The following is a 15,064-nucleotide window of genomic DNA, read 5'->3' as shown; positions in this document are numbered from 1 at the left end:
GGCCGGCGCTGCACTAATGAGCGCAGGCACTGAAGACAGAACATGGGGGTGTTTTGCAGTGCACCTGCCATGTTCGGTCTTCAGTGCCGCCGCTCATTAGTGCAGCGCTGGCCTCATCACATCATCCTGACCGCACACACTTGTCAGGACTCTATGGCGGGGCAATGGCTGTATCACACATCTGCAGCCTCGCTCTCATACATTCATGTGTTACATGAAATAACAGTATCGTACCGTTTGGGGATGCACAGTATTGAAACAGTATTGAAGTTTGAATGCATCGTCCATCCCTAATAGTAGGTATGATACCTTTATTGGCTAACCATAAAAGTTCTATATGCAAGATTTCAGGGAACAGAGGCTTCTTCGTCAGGCAAGTTTACAAATGAATGACTTAGAAAAAAGCGCTACCATGAGTCCTGTGTCATGCCAACAGTAAAGCATCCTGAGACCATTCATGTGTGGGGTTGCTTTTATTCCAAGGGAGTGGGCTCACTCACAATTTTGCCTTAGAACACTTTCATGAATAAAGAATGGGATCTAAACGTCCTCCAAGAGCAACTTCTACCAATGATCCAGGAGCAATTTGGTGATGAACAACGCTTTTCCAGCATGAAGGAGCACCATGTCACAAGGCAAAAGTGATAACTAAGTTGCTCAGTGAACAAAACATTGACATTTTGGGTCCATGGCCAGGAAACTCCTCAGATCTCAATCCCATTGGGTGGACAAACAAAAACACAGAAATTGTGATAACCTCCAAGCACTGATCAGGCAAGAATGGGTTGCCTTCAGCCAGGATTTGGCGTTCAGCATGCCAGGGCGAACTGCAGAAGTCTTCAAAAAGAAGGGTCAATACTGTAAATATTGAGTCTTTGCATAAACTTAATGTATTTGTCAATAAAAGTTTAAAAATGTATGAAATGCTTATAATTGTACTTCAGTATAGCACAGAAACATCTAAGATCTAAAAACACTGAAGCGGCAAACTTTGTGAAAACCATAATTTGTGTCAGTCTCAAAACTTTTGGCCAGGACTGTATCATATAAGACTGGCACTAACTGTTCAGAGGTGTTATTAACACAGCTATTATGGCATCACCCTCACCTATCGTGCCACCAGTCCTGGTTGCCAACCCTGCAATAAATTCCTAGACAGTCCATAAAAAGAGGAGACAAATAAAAGAAAAAGGTTGATGCATTTGTGAATATTTTAAAGCTAGAGAAGCTTGCCCAGATTTCTGGGATTGTAATGATGATTTTAGTACTGTACGTGCTGCTCATGTGATCATAGATAGATATTACTTACATCTTGTTCGGCTGTCAGTGAATTGCCCTGATAAAAGAACAAATCAGGTTGGCAACAGTGTCACTAATCAGTCTGGGTTCATGACGTCACGGGGCGGGAAGCAATGAGCCAGCAGAGGCTGCAGGGGGCGTTGTTGTTAGCGCCTGAGCTCTCCTGCTCTCCCTCCCCCTGGTAGCTCCGCCTCCTTCTCCCGGCTCTCATCACACTGACGATGTCCCGGGGCTCTCTGAGGTGGCGTTAGATGGCAGCCGCTGGGGGTGACAAGCGAGACCTGTGAGCGTCCCCAGCTATCAGGCCAGCGCGCAGCTAGGACACTGGGCGTCATGTCGGCCACGCAGGATGAAAGCTCGGTGCGGGTGGCTCTCCGGTACGTGTATGCTTGGTGGCTGGTTGTGTGCAGCGGAGTTGTCGCCTGACCTGTGACCGCCTTCTCCTCTCGTGCCGGGCTGGGCGCTTGTTATTTCTGCTGCGCTGCACCTGTACAGGGACGCCCGGAGTCCACCTCCCCTGGACGCATTGTCCCGGGTTCTGTGCAGACTGTCCCGTCCTCTGTGCGTATGATGAGAAGCCACCTGAGCAGGCCTGGCTTGTCTCCATGCTGGGGGTGGGGGTTGTCGCTGCTCCTTATTACCCCATTCATTGAGCTGCACCTGTCGGGGCCCACACTAAGTAAACAGTGGCTGTGTACAATGGTCGGACCCCTGTCAGGCTGACCTCTGCTGACTGCCACCTGTCCATGTGCAGGTTAGGCGCCTCCAGGCAGCTTGTTGTTGCTGTGACTGATGTGGTCAGTGAAGGGGTAAATAATGCAGAGTGGATAGATGTGACTACACTGCGCTACATTGTCCCTGTGTCCTCCAGCTGTGTCACCGCTCTATGGGAGGAAGGACACATCTATGCTTGTGTATTGCAATGGACAGATGTCACTTCATTAACACATTAATAGCTACTTGGCCCTGTGCAAACCCCCCAATGATGTCACATGGTGCTATATATCATGTTGTATGGGAAGTATAATGAAGTCATGTAGCTATTACTTGTACAATGAAATGATCAGTTTGTGTGTACGATGATGTGGCCTGTCCATGTAGCACCTCTAGTTATTGTGAGGGACTGGCCATAGATAGGATACACTGGGGACATCATGACAGGAGCTGTTTGGGGGACGGAAGTCAAAGATCACACTGGGTGAATATAAACTGTCTAGTCCTTTTGTATTCCCTGGAGATAAGTGGCACTAGAAGTATCTGGCAGCCTGTATTGACATAACATGCGTGCAGCCGAGTCAAAGTGCAGGTTTTTGAAGGAGTAGCTGTCAGCCAAACTACTGCTCCCCCAATGACTGTCTTGTGTTTAGGGTCAGGTTAGGGGCCACATGTGATCCAATGTCCCTGAGTATGTGCAGCTGGGACTGTAACTTTTGTATTCTTCTGGGTTTGCGTGAGCTCCAGCCTATTTTGTCCACGTTTCGTGCTTGACGTTTCCATACTGCGGTGCCTTAGGGCAAGCAGTCTTGTGTAGTGCATACCATAAACAGGTGACCGCACAATCTGAATGGAACTGGAAAGTCCACCTTGTATACATTCTACGATACACGAAATAGTTTGGGTGTAGGTATGGCAAATCCATCACTGGGGAGGATTAGTCGCTGTGTGGTGCATTTTTTTTGTTATTTTTATGGCCATGCCACGCAGCTCTTGACAGCTTCAGCCTTTAGATGGTGAAAATATGTTGTTCAAATCTGACAAACTGCCCCATTGTTTATACGCTTTCCCCAACATAATTTTTAATGGTTGTTTTCCTACAACATACGCTGACGGCAGATTTGGTTGGATGTTCCATAAATGTCTGATCTGTGTGGATCTGATCACTGAGATGACTGTAATCACTAAAACGTAGGGATCAGGGCACTCTTCAGTGTCTTGTCAGCTGCGCTCATGCCAGCCTGGTGTCTCCTGACTGAAGCTGAGCACGGTTGGTGGGTGCTGAAGGGACTTGGCACTAGGAATGACGTGTTTGCTCCTTTGTTTTAGTAAGTGGCACTAAATAATGTCGTACATTAACAATAAGCTATAAACGTATGTAGTGGGGAAACCCCTTTTGAATTTATTATTTTTTTGCCTATGCTTCAGCTATGGCATGGATTAGTTTTGCAAATTAAATTTAACATTGATGTATTTATTGATCATGTTCATGGTAAAGATGCCCATACACTTAAGATAGGAGTTGCCGGAGTGCTCGTTCCCGCATACACGCTTGGCCCGCTGTCATCTGATGTGTATGGGCACCTGCTGGAATCTCCTTAGCACTGTGTATAATATTTAGCATGTTAGTACATTTATCATAGTGATCAGCGCTGAGGCTCGCTGTACTGCTTCACACTGCGCTTCCTGATCGGTTTCCTGTGCTTTATAAACCAGTACACTGTAGTAAGTTGCTCAAGAACATGCTAGTGAAATAGCAGACATCATCTGCAGAGCAGTGTTAGCAATTCTAGATATTGTCCAGCTCCGTGGATGCTTGCACAGAGATTTCGTGGCCACTTTTAGTAAATTGGGGCCATTCCTGCTGGATACGAGCTTTTAGACAATGTGGGAGGCTGACGCAAGGCTTTGTATTATGAACCCTGTATCTCAGGGTATGCAAAGTTTTATTTTACTACAAGGATATCTATTTATGAACTTCTGTAATACCTTTTGTGTTTCAGAACACAAGTCGCCATGTAGATGATGGCCTTATATACCGGGCGCAGTCTACATGTTAAATTATTCATGCATTCACCGAGAACAAGCCATTGCTATCTTATGGGAAAATGCATTGTCACTGCAGATGGCACTGAAATATTGATGAGTGGGTTTTAGTGATGCTGGGCCTTGGTTTTCTCTGGTACATACCGTTATATTCAGTAGATTTCTCATCAACAGATCTGTTCTTTCCCTGCTCAGTGACATGTACAAATTTGCTGAACGGAACGTGGCCTTTTCAGTTTTCTATACTACTATCTACTATCTGTTGTCAAAATAAGAGTTATGTAATGTTACATTTTATTTGTTAAACTTCTTATAATAGTAAATAGTGGTGGTAGCAATTCCTTCCCTTCAGAAGCATACGGCACTGTAGGCGAGGTTCACACAGGGCAGTTTGGTGCAGTTTGTAATGCATTTTCTTTTTTATTGCTAAAGTCAGGAGTTAAGGGTAAATGCTGCGGAAAAGTCTGCATGAAATCTGATCCAAATTCCGCAGGAAATTCCAATCTATAAAGTCTGCATCAAATTTTTTTTTCTTGTAGTTGCGATTTTTGATGCGGAAATGCAGTTATTCCAGAGTTCTCAACATTTGCCATTTGTTGCAGATTTTCTTTTCCGTATTGAACTCAGTGGGTAAAATGGGCAACAAATCTGTACCGCAGACCAATTTCTACATGGAAATTTTCTGCAGTGTGTGAATGAGATTTGTTAAATCTCATCCACTTTGCTGCTACTGTAAGGGTATGTTCACACGGCCTATTTACGGACGTAATTCGGGCGTTTTTGCCCCGAATTACGTCTGAAAATAGCGCCTCAATAGCGCTGACAAACATCTGCCCATTGAAAGCAATGGGCAGACGTTTGTCTGTTCACACGAGGCGTATATTTACGCGCCGCTGTCAAATGACAGCGCGTAAATAGACGCCCGCGTAGAAGAAGTGACCTGTCACTTCTTTGGCCGTAATTGGAGCCGCTATTCATTGACTCCAATGAATAGCAGCGCTAATTACGGCCGTAATTGACGCGGCGTTCAAGCGCCTGCACATGCCGGTACGGCTGAATTTACGGGGATGTTTTCAGGCTGAAACATCCCCGTAATTTCAGCCGTTACGGACCCCCGCCGTGTGAACATACCCTAACACTGCAGATTTTCTGCTTGCAAATCGGGAGTGACAAACCATAGCAATTATGCTTCGTGTGCAGGAGGCCTTCGATGCGGCCGCTGGGGCGATCAGACCACTCGCTACACCTCTGGCAAGCAACTCTATGATGTACATATGCTCTTCATGAGACCACCCCTATTAAGGTAGTTAGGCCCTGTTCACACAGAGTTTTTTGAACCGGAAACCGCGTTGGAAAACGCGCCAAAAAAGGCCGGAAATGCATCCCATTGATTTCAATGGGGGGCGGACGCGTTTTTTTACCGCAAGCGGTAAAACCCGCTCGCGGTAAAAAGAAGCGTCATGCCCTATCTTTGGGCGTTTACGCCTCTGACCTCCCATTGACCTCAATGGGATGCAGAGAAAGCGTATTTCGCTGCAGTTTTGTCCGTGGCACTCAATGGGTGCGAGCGAAAAACGCCTCGAAAACCGCTTGCAGGCAGAATTTTCCTCCTGCAGAAAACTCTGTGTGAACTCAGCCTAAGTATCGGCAATTCACAATAAAATACAGTATGATGCGTTTAGAAAATCCCATTCACAACAAGCAGAATAAGGCTATGTTCACACAGAGTATTTTGCAGGAGGAATACCTGCCTCAAAATTCCATTTGGAAGTTTGAGGCAGATTTTCCTCTCCCTGCACGCCGTTTTTCGCCCGCGGCCATTGAGCGCCGCGGGCATAAAACACCCCGAAATACGCTTTCTCTGCCTCCCATTGAAGTCAATGGGAGGTCAGCGGCGTAAACGCCCGAAGATAGGGCATGTCGCTTCTTTTTCCCGCGAGGCAGTTTTACTGCTCGCGGGAAAAAGACGCCGACGCCTCCCATTGAAATCAATGGGAGGCATTTTAGGGCCGTTTTTGCCGAGCTTTGCGACGCGGTTTCCGCGTAAAAAAACTCGGCGAAGTACTCCGTGTGAACACACCAATTTGAGAGCAAGTTGCACATTTTAAGATCCATAGCGTGCTTTAGGCCTCATTTACACGAGCGTATTATACGCGCGTGCGACGCGCGTGCTTTTCACGCGTGTCGTACGCACCTATAATAGTCTATGGGGCTGTTTAGACGATGCGTGAATTTTGCGCAGCGTGAGTGCGTTGCGTAAAACTCACGACATGTTCTATATTCTTGCGTTTTTCACGCAACACGCACCCATTGACTTCAATGGGTGCGTGAAAACAACGCATGCCACACTGACGGTCCTGCGTTGCATGCGCGAAAATCACGCAAGAGCTGTCAAAAGGATGAATGTAAACAGAAAAGCACCACGTGCTTTTCTGGTTACAAACATCCAAACGGAGTGTCAAATTAGAGATGAGCGCACCGAACTTCACCGGGTTCGGCCGAACTCGTTTTAACCGAACCTGGCAAAAAATGTTCGGGTACGCGACGTCAGGAGACAGTCACTGCCCACGGTGCTGAAAGACTTAAACTGTTTCAGCACCATGGACAGTGACTTTCGATCACAATATACATATACGTGTAAAAAAAAAAAGAAGTTCTGACTTACCGATAACTCCCGGCTTCTTCCTCCAGTCCGACCTCCCGGGATGACAATTCAGGCCAAGTGACAGCTGCAGCCAATCACAGGCCAAGCACAGGCTGCAGCCAATCACAGGCTGCAGCGGTCTCATGGCCTGCCGCGTCATCCTGGGAGGTGGGGCCGGATGACAAGAGAGGGACGCGTCACCAAGGCAACGGCCGGGAGACCGGACTGGAGGAAGCAGGCAGTTCATGGTAAGTGTGAACGTCTTTTTTTATTCACAGGTTGGTGTAGATTGTGATCGGCATTCACTGTCGAGGGTGCTGAAAGAGTTACTGCCGATCAGTTAGCTCTTTCAGCACCTTGGACAGTGACGGGCGTCGACTACCTCATCTCTATGATGGCGGCTGCGCGAAAATCACGCAGCCGCGCATCATACACGGATGACACACGGAGCTGTCAATTGCCTTTTGCGCACGCAAAACGCAGCGTTTTTTTGCGTGCGCAAAACGCACACGCTCGTGTAAATGAGGCCTTATTCTGTAGTGGATTCGTCACAGATTTTGCCGCTGATCTCACCTACTCTATCATGAGGCAGTGCAGATTTTTAAAGGGTAAGCCTTTGTTCGCTGTGTTATACTTTTTTGTATTTACACTTTGCAGTTCCTGAGACATTTTTTGCAAAAACAAAGTGTAATCTGTGCTTCTTGACGGATACAGTTCTTTTTAGGGTATACTCACAAGAGGTAATTTTTTTCTTTTTTCTGCAGACCCTTCTGCTGTTGTTCCATCCATCTGAATAAAGCTTGCAGAAATCTATGCACATGCTGCAGAGAAATAACCTCATTCAAATCAATGGAACTAATTTCTGCAACAAATCTGCTGTGTGTGAATTCTCCTTAAGGCCTTATTCACACGGACGTGTCCGTTTTGCGCGCACAAAAAACGCGGTGTATTGCTCGCACAAAAGGTCCGTGTGGCATCAGCATATGGTGCGTGGCTGCGTGATTTTCGCGCAGCCGGCATCATGATGACACACTGGTTTTCTGTTTACAAACAGAAAAGCACGTGGTGCTTTTCTGTTTTCATTCATTTTACTGCTGTTGCTCGAATAACGCGCGACACCCGGAAGTGCTTCCGTGTGCCGTGCGCGATTTGCATGCACCCATTGACTTCAATGGGTGCGTGCAGCGCGAAATACGGGCAAATATAGGACATGTCGTGCGTTTCACACAGCGGACATACGCTGCGTGAAATTCACTGACAGTCTGAACGGCCCCATTAAGTAACATAGGTCCGTGCGAGGCGCGCGAAAATCACGAGCGTAGCACGGACGTATATCACGTTCGTCTAAATAAGCCCTAACTGTGTGTCTACCCATAAATTAAAAAACAAAAACATATTGCACATATCTGAAGAACTAAATGGTGTCCCAATGGAAGGTGCAGGTGAGAACTTTAGTTCAGAACCCAAGCCAGGAGACCTGAATGTGGCACTCAGAATGAATTTTTAATAAACATCTCTGCTGATGACATCCAAGTATAAACGCTTGTTAACTGGAAAGGCTCTTTATGGATGTGCATCTAAGAAAATCAGCTTTAATATATGTTGTCACATCATACTTTCCATTTTCTGATTTAAACAATTTTTGGAATGGAGCCTTTTGTGGTTTCATAAAAAGATGTGGTTGGCGCTTTTGATTTTGACAATACTAAAGTTGTATATATTGCTCCGGGCCAATATATTTCCACATAAGTCATGGATGTGTGCAATATTTTGACATTGCCTAGAAAGAATAGTGTGTCTCAAACTTTTCTTGTCTCTACCTATTTGTGAGTACAGTAGTGTGCATGCAGGGCTAAGTAAATTGCAGAATCATCTCCTTTGGGTTATTAGAACAGTATGAGGGATGTATCTGAGTGAACAAAGATTACCATGTCAATGATCATTGGACCCTCTGACTGTTAGTCACCAATCTTCCATTTTATTAGAGATTGTGGTTCATGCACGGGTACGGGTATTTTATAAATTGGAGTATATTGTGTGTCTCTAGCCAGTGGAACTGCTCCTCCGCTCTGCTTTCACTGCCCCTTTGTTGTATCCATCAGTAAAATCAAGCTGCGTATGGTTAGCTTAAACCGTTTTAGAAAGGGAGCCTGTCAGCAACTCATGCCGTTCCCACGATCCTAATATTTAAAGGGGGTACTCCCATTTTAAAGAGGACCTGTGACTCTTCCTGACATGTCTGTTTAAGTATTCCCCATGATATAACGATTCTGGAGCATCTTTTCTTAGGACTCTACATTGTAGTTTCCTCTGTTATTCCTGCAAGAAATATATGAATAAATTGAGAACTGGGTGTTACCAGTTGGGGGTGTGTCCCTACACAGACTGACGCTATCCAATCAGTGCTGACCGAGTGAGACTGTATAGGGGCCCGCCCCTTTGACAAGGCAAATAGTAACGCCCAGCTGTCAATTTATTCAAAAACAGAGGAACGGCACAAAGCAGGGTTCTAAGAAAATATGTCCCAGAATTGTTATTTCACAGGAAATACAAGTATTTACTAACCTAGACATGTCAACAGAGCTGACAGGTCCTCTTAAACGCCTTGGCGACATCCAATGTACTATTGCGTTGAAAGTAGGCATCACCATATCGTGTGGGCTTAGAAGCCGAGCACGCACCAAAAGTGATCAAAAAGTCGCATGTATATCAAAATAGTACCAATAAACCGGACATTTTGCCCAGCAAAAAATAAATTCTTACACCACTCAAAAAACGGATTTTTTTTTAACGAGTAATAAAAAAAACTATATAAATTTGGTATCGACGTAATCGTATTGACGCACAGAATAAAGTTAGCATGTAGTTTTTACCTCACAGTGAGCGCCGTAAAACGAAACTCAAAAAACAATGGCGGAATCGCTTTTTTTTATCCCATTCCAGCCCACAAAGGATTTTTTTTTTTTCCGTTTCCCAGTACATTCTCTAATGCATTAAACGGTGCCCATAAGAACTACAACTTGTTCCGCAAAAAACAAGCCCTCATAATGGCTATGTCGATGAAAAAATAAAAAGGTTGTGGCTCTTGGAATGTGATGATGGACAAATGAAAATAAAAAAAAAATATTGGCAATTTCTCCAAGGCCATAAATGCCTGAAAAATGTGCAATCCCACTGCGTGCCCTCTACATTCAAGTCTGTGGGAGTTGCATAAAGAGCCTAACTAGCAGCGCTCAGCTAGTTCCGTAACTCTCATAGACTAATAGCAGGTGCGTCCACCTCGCCATTGAGCTGGATAGAGAGTGCGGAAGCCAAGAATCAGCGAACAGGTGTTACCCGACCCCATTTCCCCACAAAGGTGGAACCCTCATCTGGCATTTAACGCTTATCCTTTGGATGGTGATACCCCTATGTTCACACGCTTAACAAAAAATGGCTGTAAAATACGGAGCTGTTTTGAAGGGAATACAGCCTCTGATCTACAGCCAATTTTTTTAGCATCAAGCGTTTTTTGATGCTTTTTTTATGGCCGTTTTTGGAGCTGTTTTTCTAATGACACAATGAATAACGGCTCCAAAAACAGCACTTCTTTTTTTTACGGGGCTTATTATTAAAAATAAAATAAAAATGCCTTGTGGGAACGGAACACCGTTTTTCCCATTGAAGTAAATGGGCGGATGTTTGGAGGCGTTCAGCCCCCGTATTTTCAGCCGTTCGGGGCGTTTATGGCCCGAAAAACGGCTGAAAATAGGCAATGTGAACATACCCTAACTCTAAAGTGCTGCTGCATTTATGTGAAAACATAATATGACTACTAAGTCTCTGCCAGTGTTATGTGCTGAGCTTGGGGACAATTTTCCTTCACTAAATTTCACTGTCTGACAGGTATCTCCTTATTTAAGTCCTTTTTTTCCACTACAGTTTCCCATCTCTACTGAATCACTTCCGCTCATAAAGGCACCACTTCTGATGGTAGTAATATATTAGGGAATTGCTGTTTATGCTGTACCCTAGCATGCAAACATAGATTCAGCAACGATAGCACCATCAGGTAGACGATATCTCACCTGCTTCTGTCTCTCTCTCTCTGTCTCTCTCTCTCTGTCTCTCTCTCTCTGTCTCTCTCTGTCTCTGTCATAGTGCACAATCTGTTGTTACTCTGGTGATTTGAGCTGCCTCCCCCTAACTCCAGTCTTCACTTGGCATTGAATTGAGGCAGTCAAACTCTCAGCATGCACTATATGGAGATTCATGCTGAGGGTTTGTTTGATATGATCACAAATATGATATCCATACTTGACTAAAAATGTATCCAATTTGTTTAACTAGACATAACTTTTCAGTGGAAATGCTCTACATTGAGGCACAGGTTACCAACTGGCTGTAGAATGGCTTTGTTGAAATGCTTTCATGCAGGGTTACAAGGAGTAAACAGACTGTGGTCTCAGTACGGCATGTGTTTAGCATGCTAAATGCCCCACGTACTTTATAATCTTTCCTACAGTCTTCTTCCATGTCTTAGTCAGAATAGGAGCTTTCATGTCGGGGGTAAGCACTTAAAATGCTTGTACTTGCACTAGTTTGAGTAGTGTTGGCCATAGCAACACCCCATGTAACTATAGGGAGGAAATTAGACATCTGATAGATTGCTATAGGCTGCAATACTTGTAGCATTCAGATCCATACATCATTATGCTGCAATAAAGGAACTATATGTGTGTGTGTGTATATATATATATATATATATATATATATATATAGACAAATATAAAATGCTTACATTTAAATACTTAAAAATGATTCTATATAGATTGTGCCTCAAATGTATAGTATGTACGAAAAATTAGCTAAAAAATTGTCATTTCAAATTTTTAGGTCTGTTTTTAGGTGACGATAGCTGTATGGCTAAAGGCGTTCTTCACTGTTCGCTATTTCCTATGTAGTGAATTTATTGATGCAGAAATAAGTGTTTTGGAAAGTAATGTACATTTGTATATCTCAAATTTTAAAGGGATTTTTGCACTTCTCTGTCCACATACACATCCAAGATTGAAGATAAACTACCTGGTCTCCACTAGATCCGTATATACCTGCATGAAAATGAAAGCAACCAGGGAATTATTGTATGTGTTTTTTTTGTAAAACAATTCTGATTTACTATTAATTTACAAACTACTACAATGTAGAAATATTGCTCACAGCAACAAGTCCGATTCCAATTGTCAATTTTCTTATGCAGGTAACCAAATGACTGGCGTGTCCAGGTTAGTATTCACTGACCTCTGCACCGTACTTCATAAATAAACTCCTATACGTATGTTCAACATATAAAATACGTGCTTGAGGAGATATTTATATAGCATGCAATTGTGGCTTACTCCCTTTTGGTCTTTCAATTCTGAAAACCACATCACATAAAACATACACCCACGATGCCATACATGGCTCTTTGTCAGCCATAGTTATGCGCCCTCTTTGTCAGTCAGACTTGTGGGTTTGTTGTGATGCTTGGCAACATGTTGAAATGAAGCCGTGAATGGGATGAGGCTTCATTGAAGTAGATTTTTTTTTAATCAATATTTATGTGCAGTCACATTCTAACACCCATGCATCAACATGCTATGACAGGATCCTTGTCATTCTTTCATCTGATCTCAATATAGAGTTCGTCTCCATCAAAAACCTGAAGTTGGGTGTGCTCTAGTATTTCATGCCACTCATCTGCGTGGAGCTCTTCAGATCGTAGTCATGTGTATGCATGTTGGAGTAGTAGGAGGGCCTCTTTGTGTGAACTTGTTAAACACCTGTTTCACCAAAATAATGAGACTCAAAAGTCTGACATCTGTAAATAGTTACTTTCCACTTGTAAAACTTGAAATATCCATTTCCTTCTAAGTACTGTACAAGTTTGACATAGGGACAAGGATCTGTCACCAGATTTTTACAGTACAAACGGTATACATTATTAACCCCTTAGTGACCAGCCTATTTTAGGCCTTACTGACCAAGCCATTTTTTTTATGGTTTTTCCATCGTCCCATTCAAAGAGCTATAACTTTTTTATTGTTGCGCCGATGTAGCTGTGTAAGGTCTTGTTTTTTTTTTGAGGGACATACCATATATGGGCAGACAACCCAGGGTCCATTGAAGACCCCAGGGCTGTCTGAGCATATTTCCTGTTAGGACATACTGAGGTATGTCCTAACAACTGCCTGTGTACTATCAGTACATAGTCTAATATACTGGCATATAGATATATACCGGTACATTACTATCAGTATATAGATATAAGCCAGTACATTAAATTTTAAAATGAAAGGAAATTAAATATAAAAAAAAAATACACTATTTTTACAATAAACATTAAAATAAGTCTCAATACATAAAATATACACATATTTGATATCTGCGCGGCCGTAATAACCTTCACAACAATTTTCTTATTGTGGGGCACGAGGTGTGATGAATTTAACCTCCATGTGCCTCACATTAATAGTAATTAACCCTATCATGTACCTTACACATTAACCCATTATGAATGAGGAACATGGTGGGGTTAATTACTATTAATGTGAGGCACATTCATAATTCAATAACACCTCCCACCTCACATCAGAAAATGGAAGAATTTTTTTATTTTTTTATTACTGTTGGCAAAGTATCGTTTTGGTATCGAAATCGCAATACTACACGAAGTATCGGTATCGAAGTCCAAATTCTGGTATCGTGACATCCCTAGTGCAAAAAGTTGTAAAACGTAAAAAAGTGCCATAAATTAGATATCGCCGGAATCGTACTGACCCGAAGAATAAAGTTAACATGTAGTGTATAACGCATGATGAACGCTGTATATAAAAAACTGTCAGAATTGCTGTTTTTTTTTTTGTCACCTTGCCTCCCAAAAAAAAAGGATAAAAAGTCGCATGTACCCCAAAATGGTAACAATAATAATTACAGCTCGTGCCGCAAAAAAAACAGCCCTCATACCACTACGTCTATGAAAAAAATAATATAAGTTAAGGCTCCAATAAGTCAGGAAAGAAAAATATGCAGTTGTGCAGCCCGAGGGGAACATTTCTTCTGTTTCAAGAGGCGATTTATCAAGGCCCTAAAATTAGGGAACCAGGAAGGGGAGAGCCCAAACAGATCTGCTGGAAGCAAGGGTGCCCGTATTATACCAGGACAACACTTCTCAGCAAAATTCCTCAAACTGCAAAGGTGCAGAGTGTGGACCAAAATGGGGATAAGAAAGGACATTTATTAGTGCGACACCGGCCTGTGCAGAAAGGATTGTGTCACAGCGTAACACACATCTATGAATTTTTTTTATTTTTTTTACTTTACTATTATACCACCTCATTATGCCCCTGATGTACTTTGCCCAGCTTACATGTGCCCCCACATTATAAACTGAAACACCAGTAAGACTCAAACAAAACTACTACCAAGCAAAATCCACCCTCCAAAAGCCAAATGGCGCTACCTCCCTTCTGAACAGCGTGCCCAAACAGCAGTTTACTTCCACAGATATAGCATCGCCATACCCGGGAGAACCCTTTTAACAATTTTTGGGGTGTGTGTCCCCAGTGGCACAAGCTGGGAACGACATTTGCCACTGAAATGGCATATCTAGGGAAAAATGTTTACTTTTCACCTTCCTCAGTGCAATCATTTATGGAAAAGACCTGTGGGGTGAAAATACTCACTACACCACCTTAATAAATGCCTTGAGGGGTGCAGTTTCCAAAATGGGGTCACTTCTCATGGGTTTCTTTTATTATTTCAAATCAGAGCTTTGCAATTGTGAACCAATACTGTGTAAGTTGCCAAATGAGGCCTCAATTTTACATGGTACACTTTCACTGTTGAGCCTGGTCGAATGTCCAGGCAAAAGATCAGGGCCACATGTAGGGTGTTTCTAAAACCGGGAAACACTGCATAATATTTAGAGAGCTGTCTTGTTATGGTGGCACAAGCTGGGCACCACATATTGGCATATCTATGGAAAAAATCCCATTTTGGCTCTGCAACATCGATTGCACACTAATTTCTGCAAAACACCTGCAGAGTTAACATGCTCACTACACCCCTAGGTGAATACATTGAGGGATGTTGTTTCCAAAATGGGGTCACTTCTGGGGGGATCCACTGTTTTGGTCCCACAGGGGCTTTGCAAATGCGACATAGCGCCTAGAAACCAATCCAGCAAAATCTGTACTCCAAAAGTGAAATGGCGCTCCTTCCCTTCAGAGCCCTATTCTGTGCCCAAACAGGTTTATGACCACGTGTGGGTTATTGCCGTACTTGGGAGAAATTGCTTTACAAATTTTGGGGTTCTTTTTTCCTTTATTTGTTGAGAAA

The 15,064-nt window shown here is 43.3% G+C and overlaps 1 protein-coding gene across 6 annotated transcripts in view; it reads left to right on the top strand.

The window, feature by feature from the left end:
- The first annotated feature begins 1,458 nt into the window (after positions 1-1,458).
- Positions 1,459-15,064, top strand: part of KIF21A (kinesin family member 21A) — a 183,859-nt gene continuing 170,253 nt past the window's right edge. For 3 of the 6 annotated variants that reach the window (XM_075857241.1, XM_075857243.1, XM_075857240.1), the window contains exon 1: positions 1,459-1,676. In XM_075857241.1, coding sequence (XP_075713356.1) covers positions 1,633-1,676 — 44 coding nt within the window. In that variant the 5' untranslated portion in view covers positions 1,459-1,632. The remainder of the gene's footprint in view (positions 1,677-15,064) is intronic. The other 3 variants (XM_075857245.1, XM_075857246.1, XM_075857242.1) reach the window with 1 other exon arrangement.

The sequence above is a fragment of the Rhinoderma darwinii genome, chromosome 3 (genome assembly GCF_050947455.1).
Source record: "Rhinoderma darwinii isolate aRhiDar2 chromosome 3, aRhiDar2.hap1, whole genome shotgun sequence".
Taxonomy (NCBI): Eukaryota; Metazoa; Chordata; class Amphibia; order Anura; family Rhinodermatidae; genus Rhinoderma; species Rhinoderma darwinii.
Note: the sequence above shows the minus strand (reverse complement) of the source record. Positions and strands in the feature narration are given on the sequence as shown.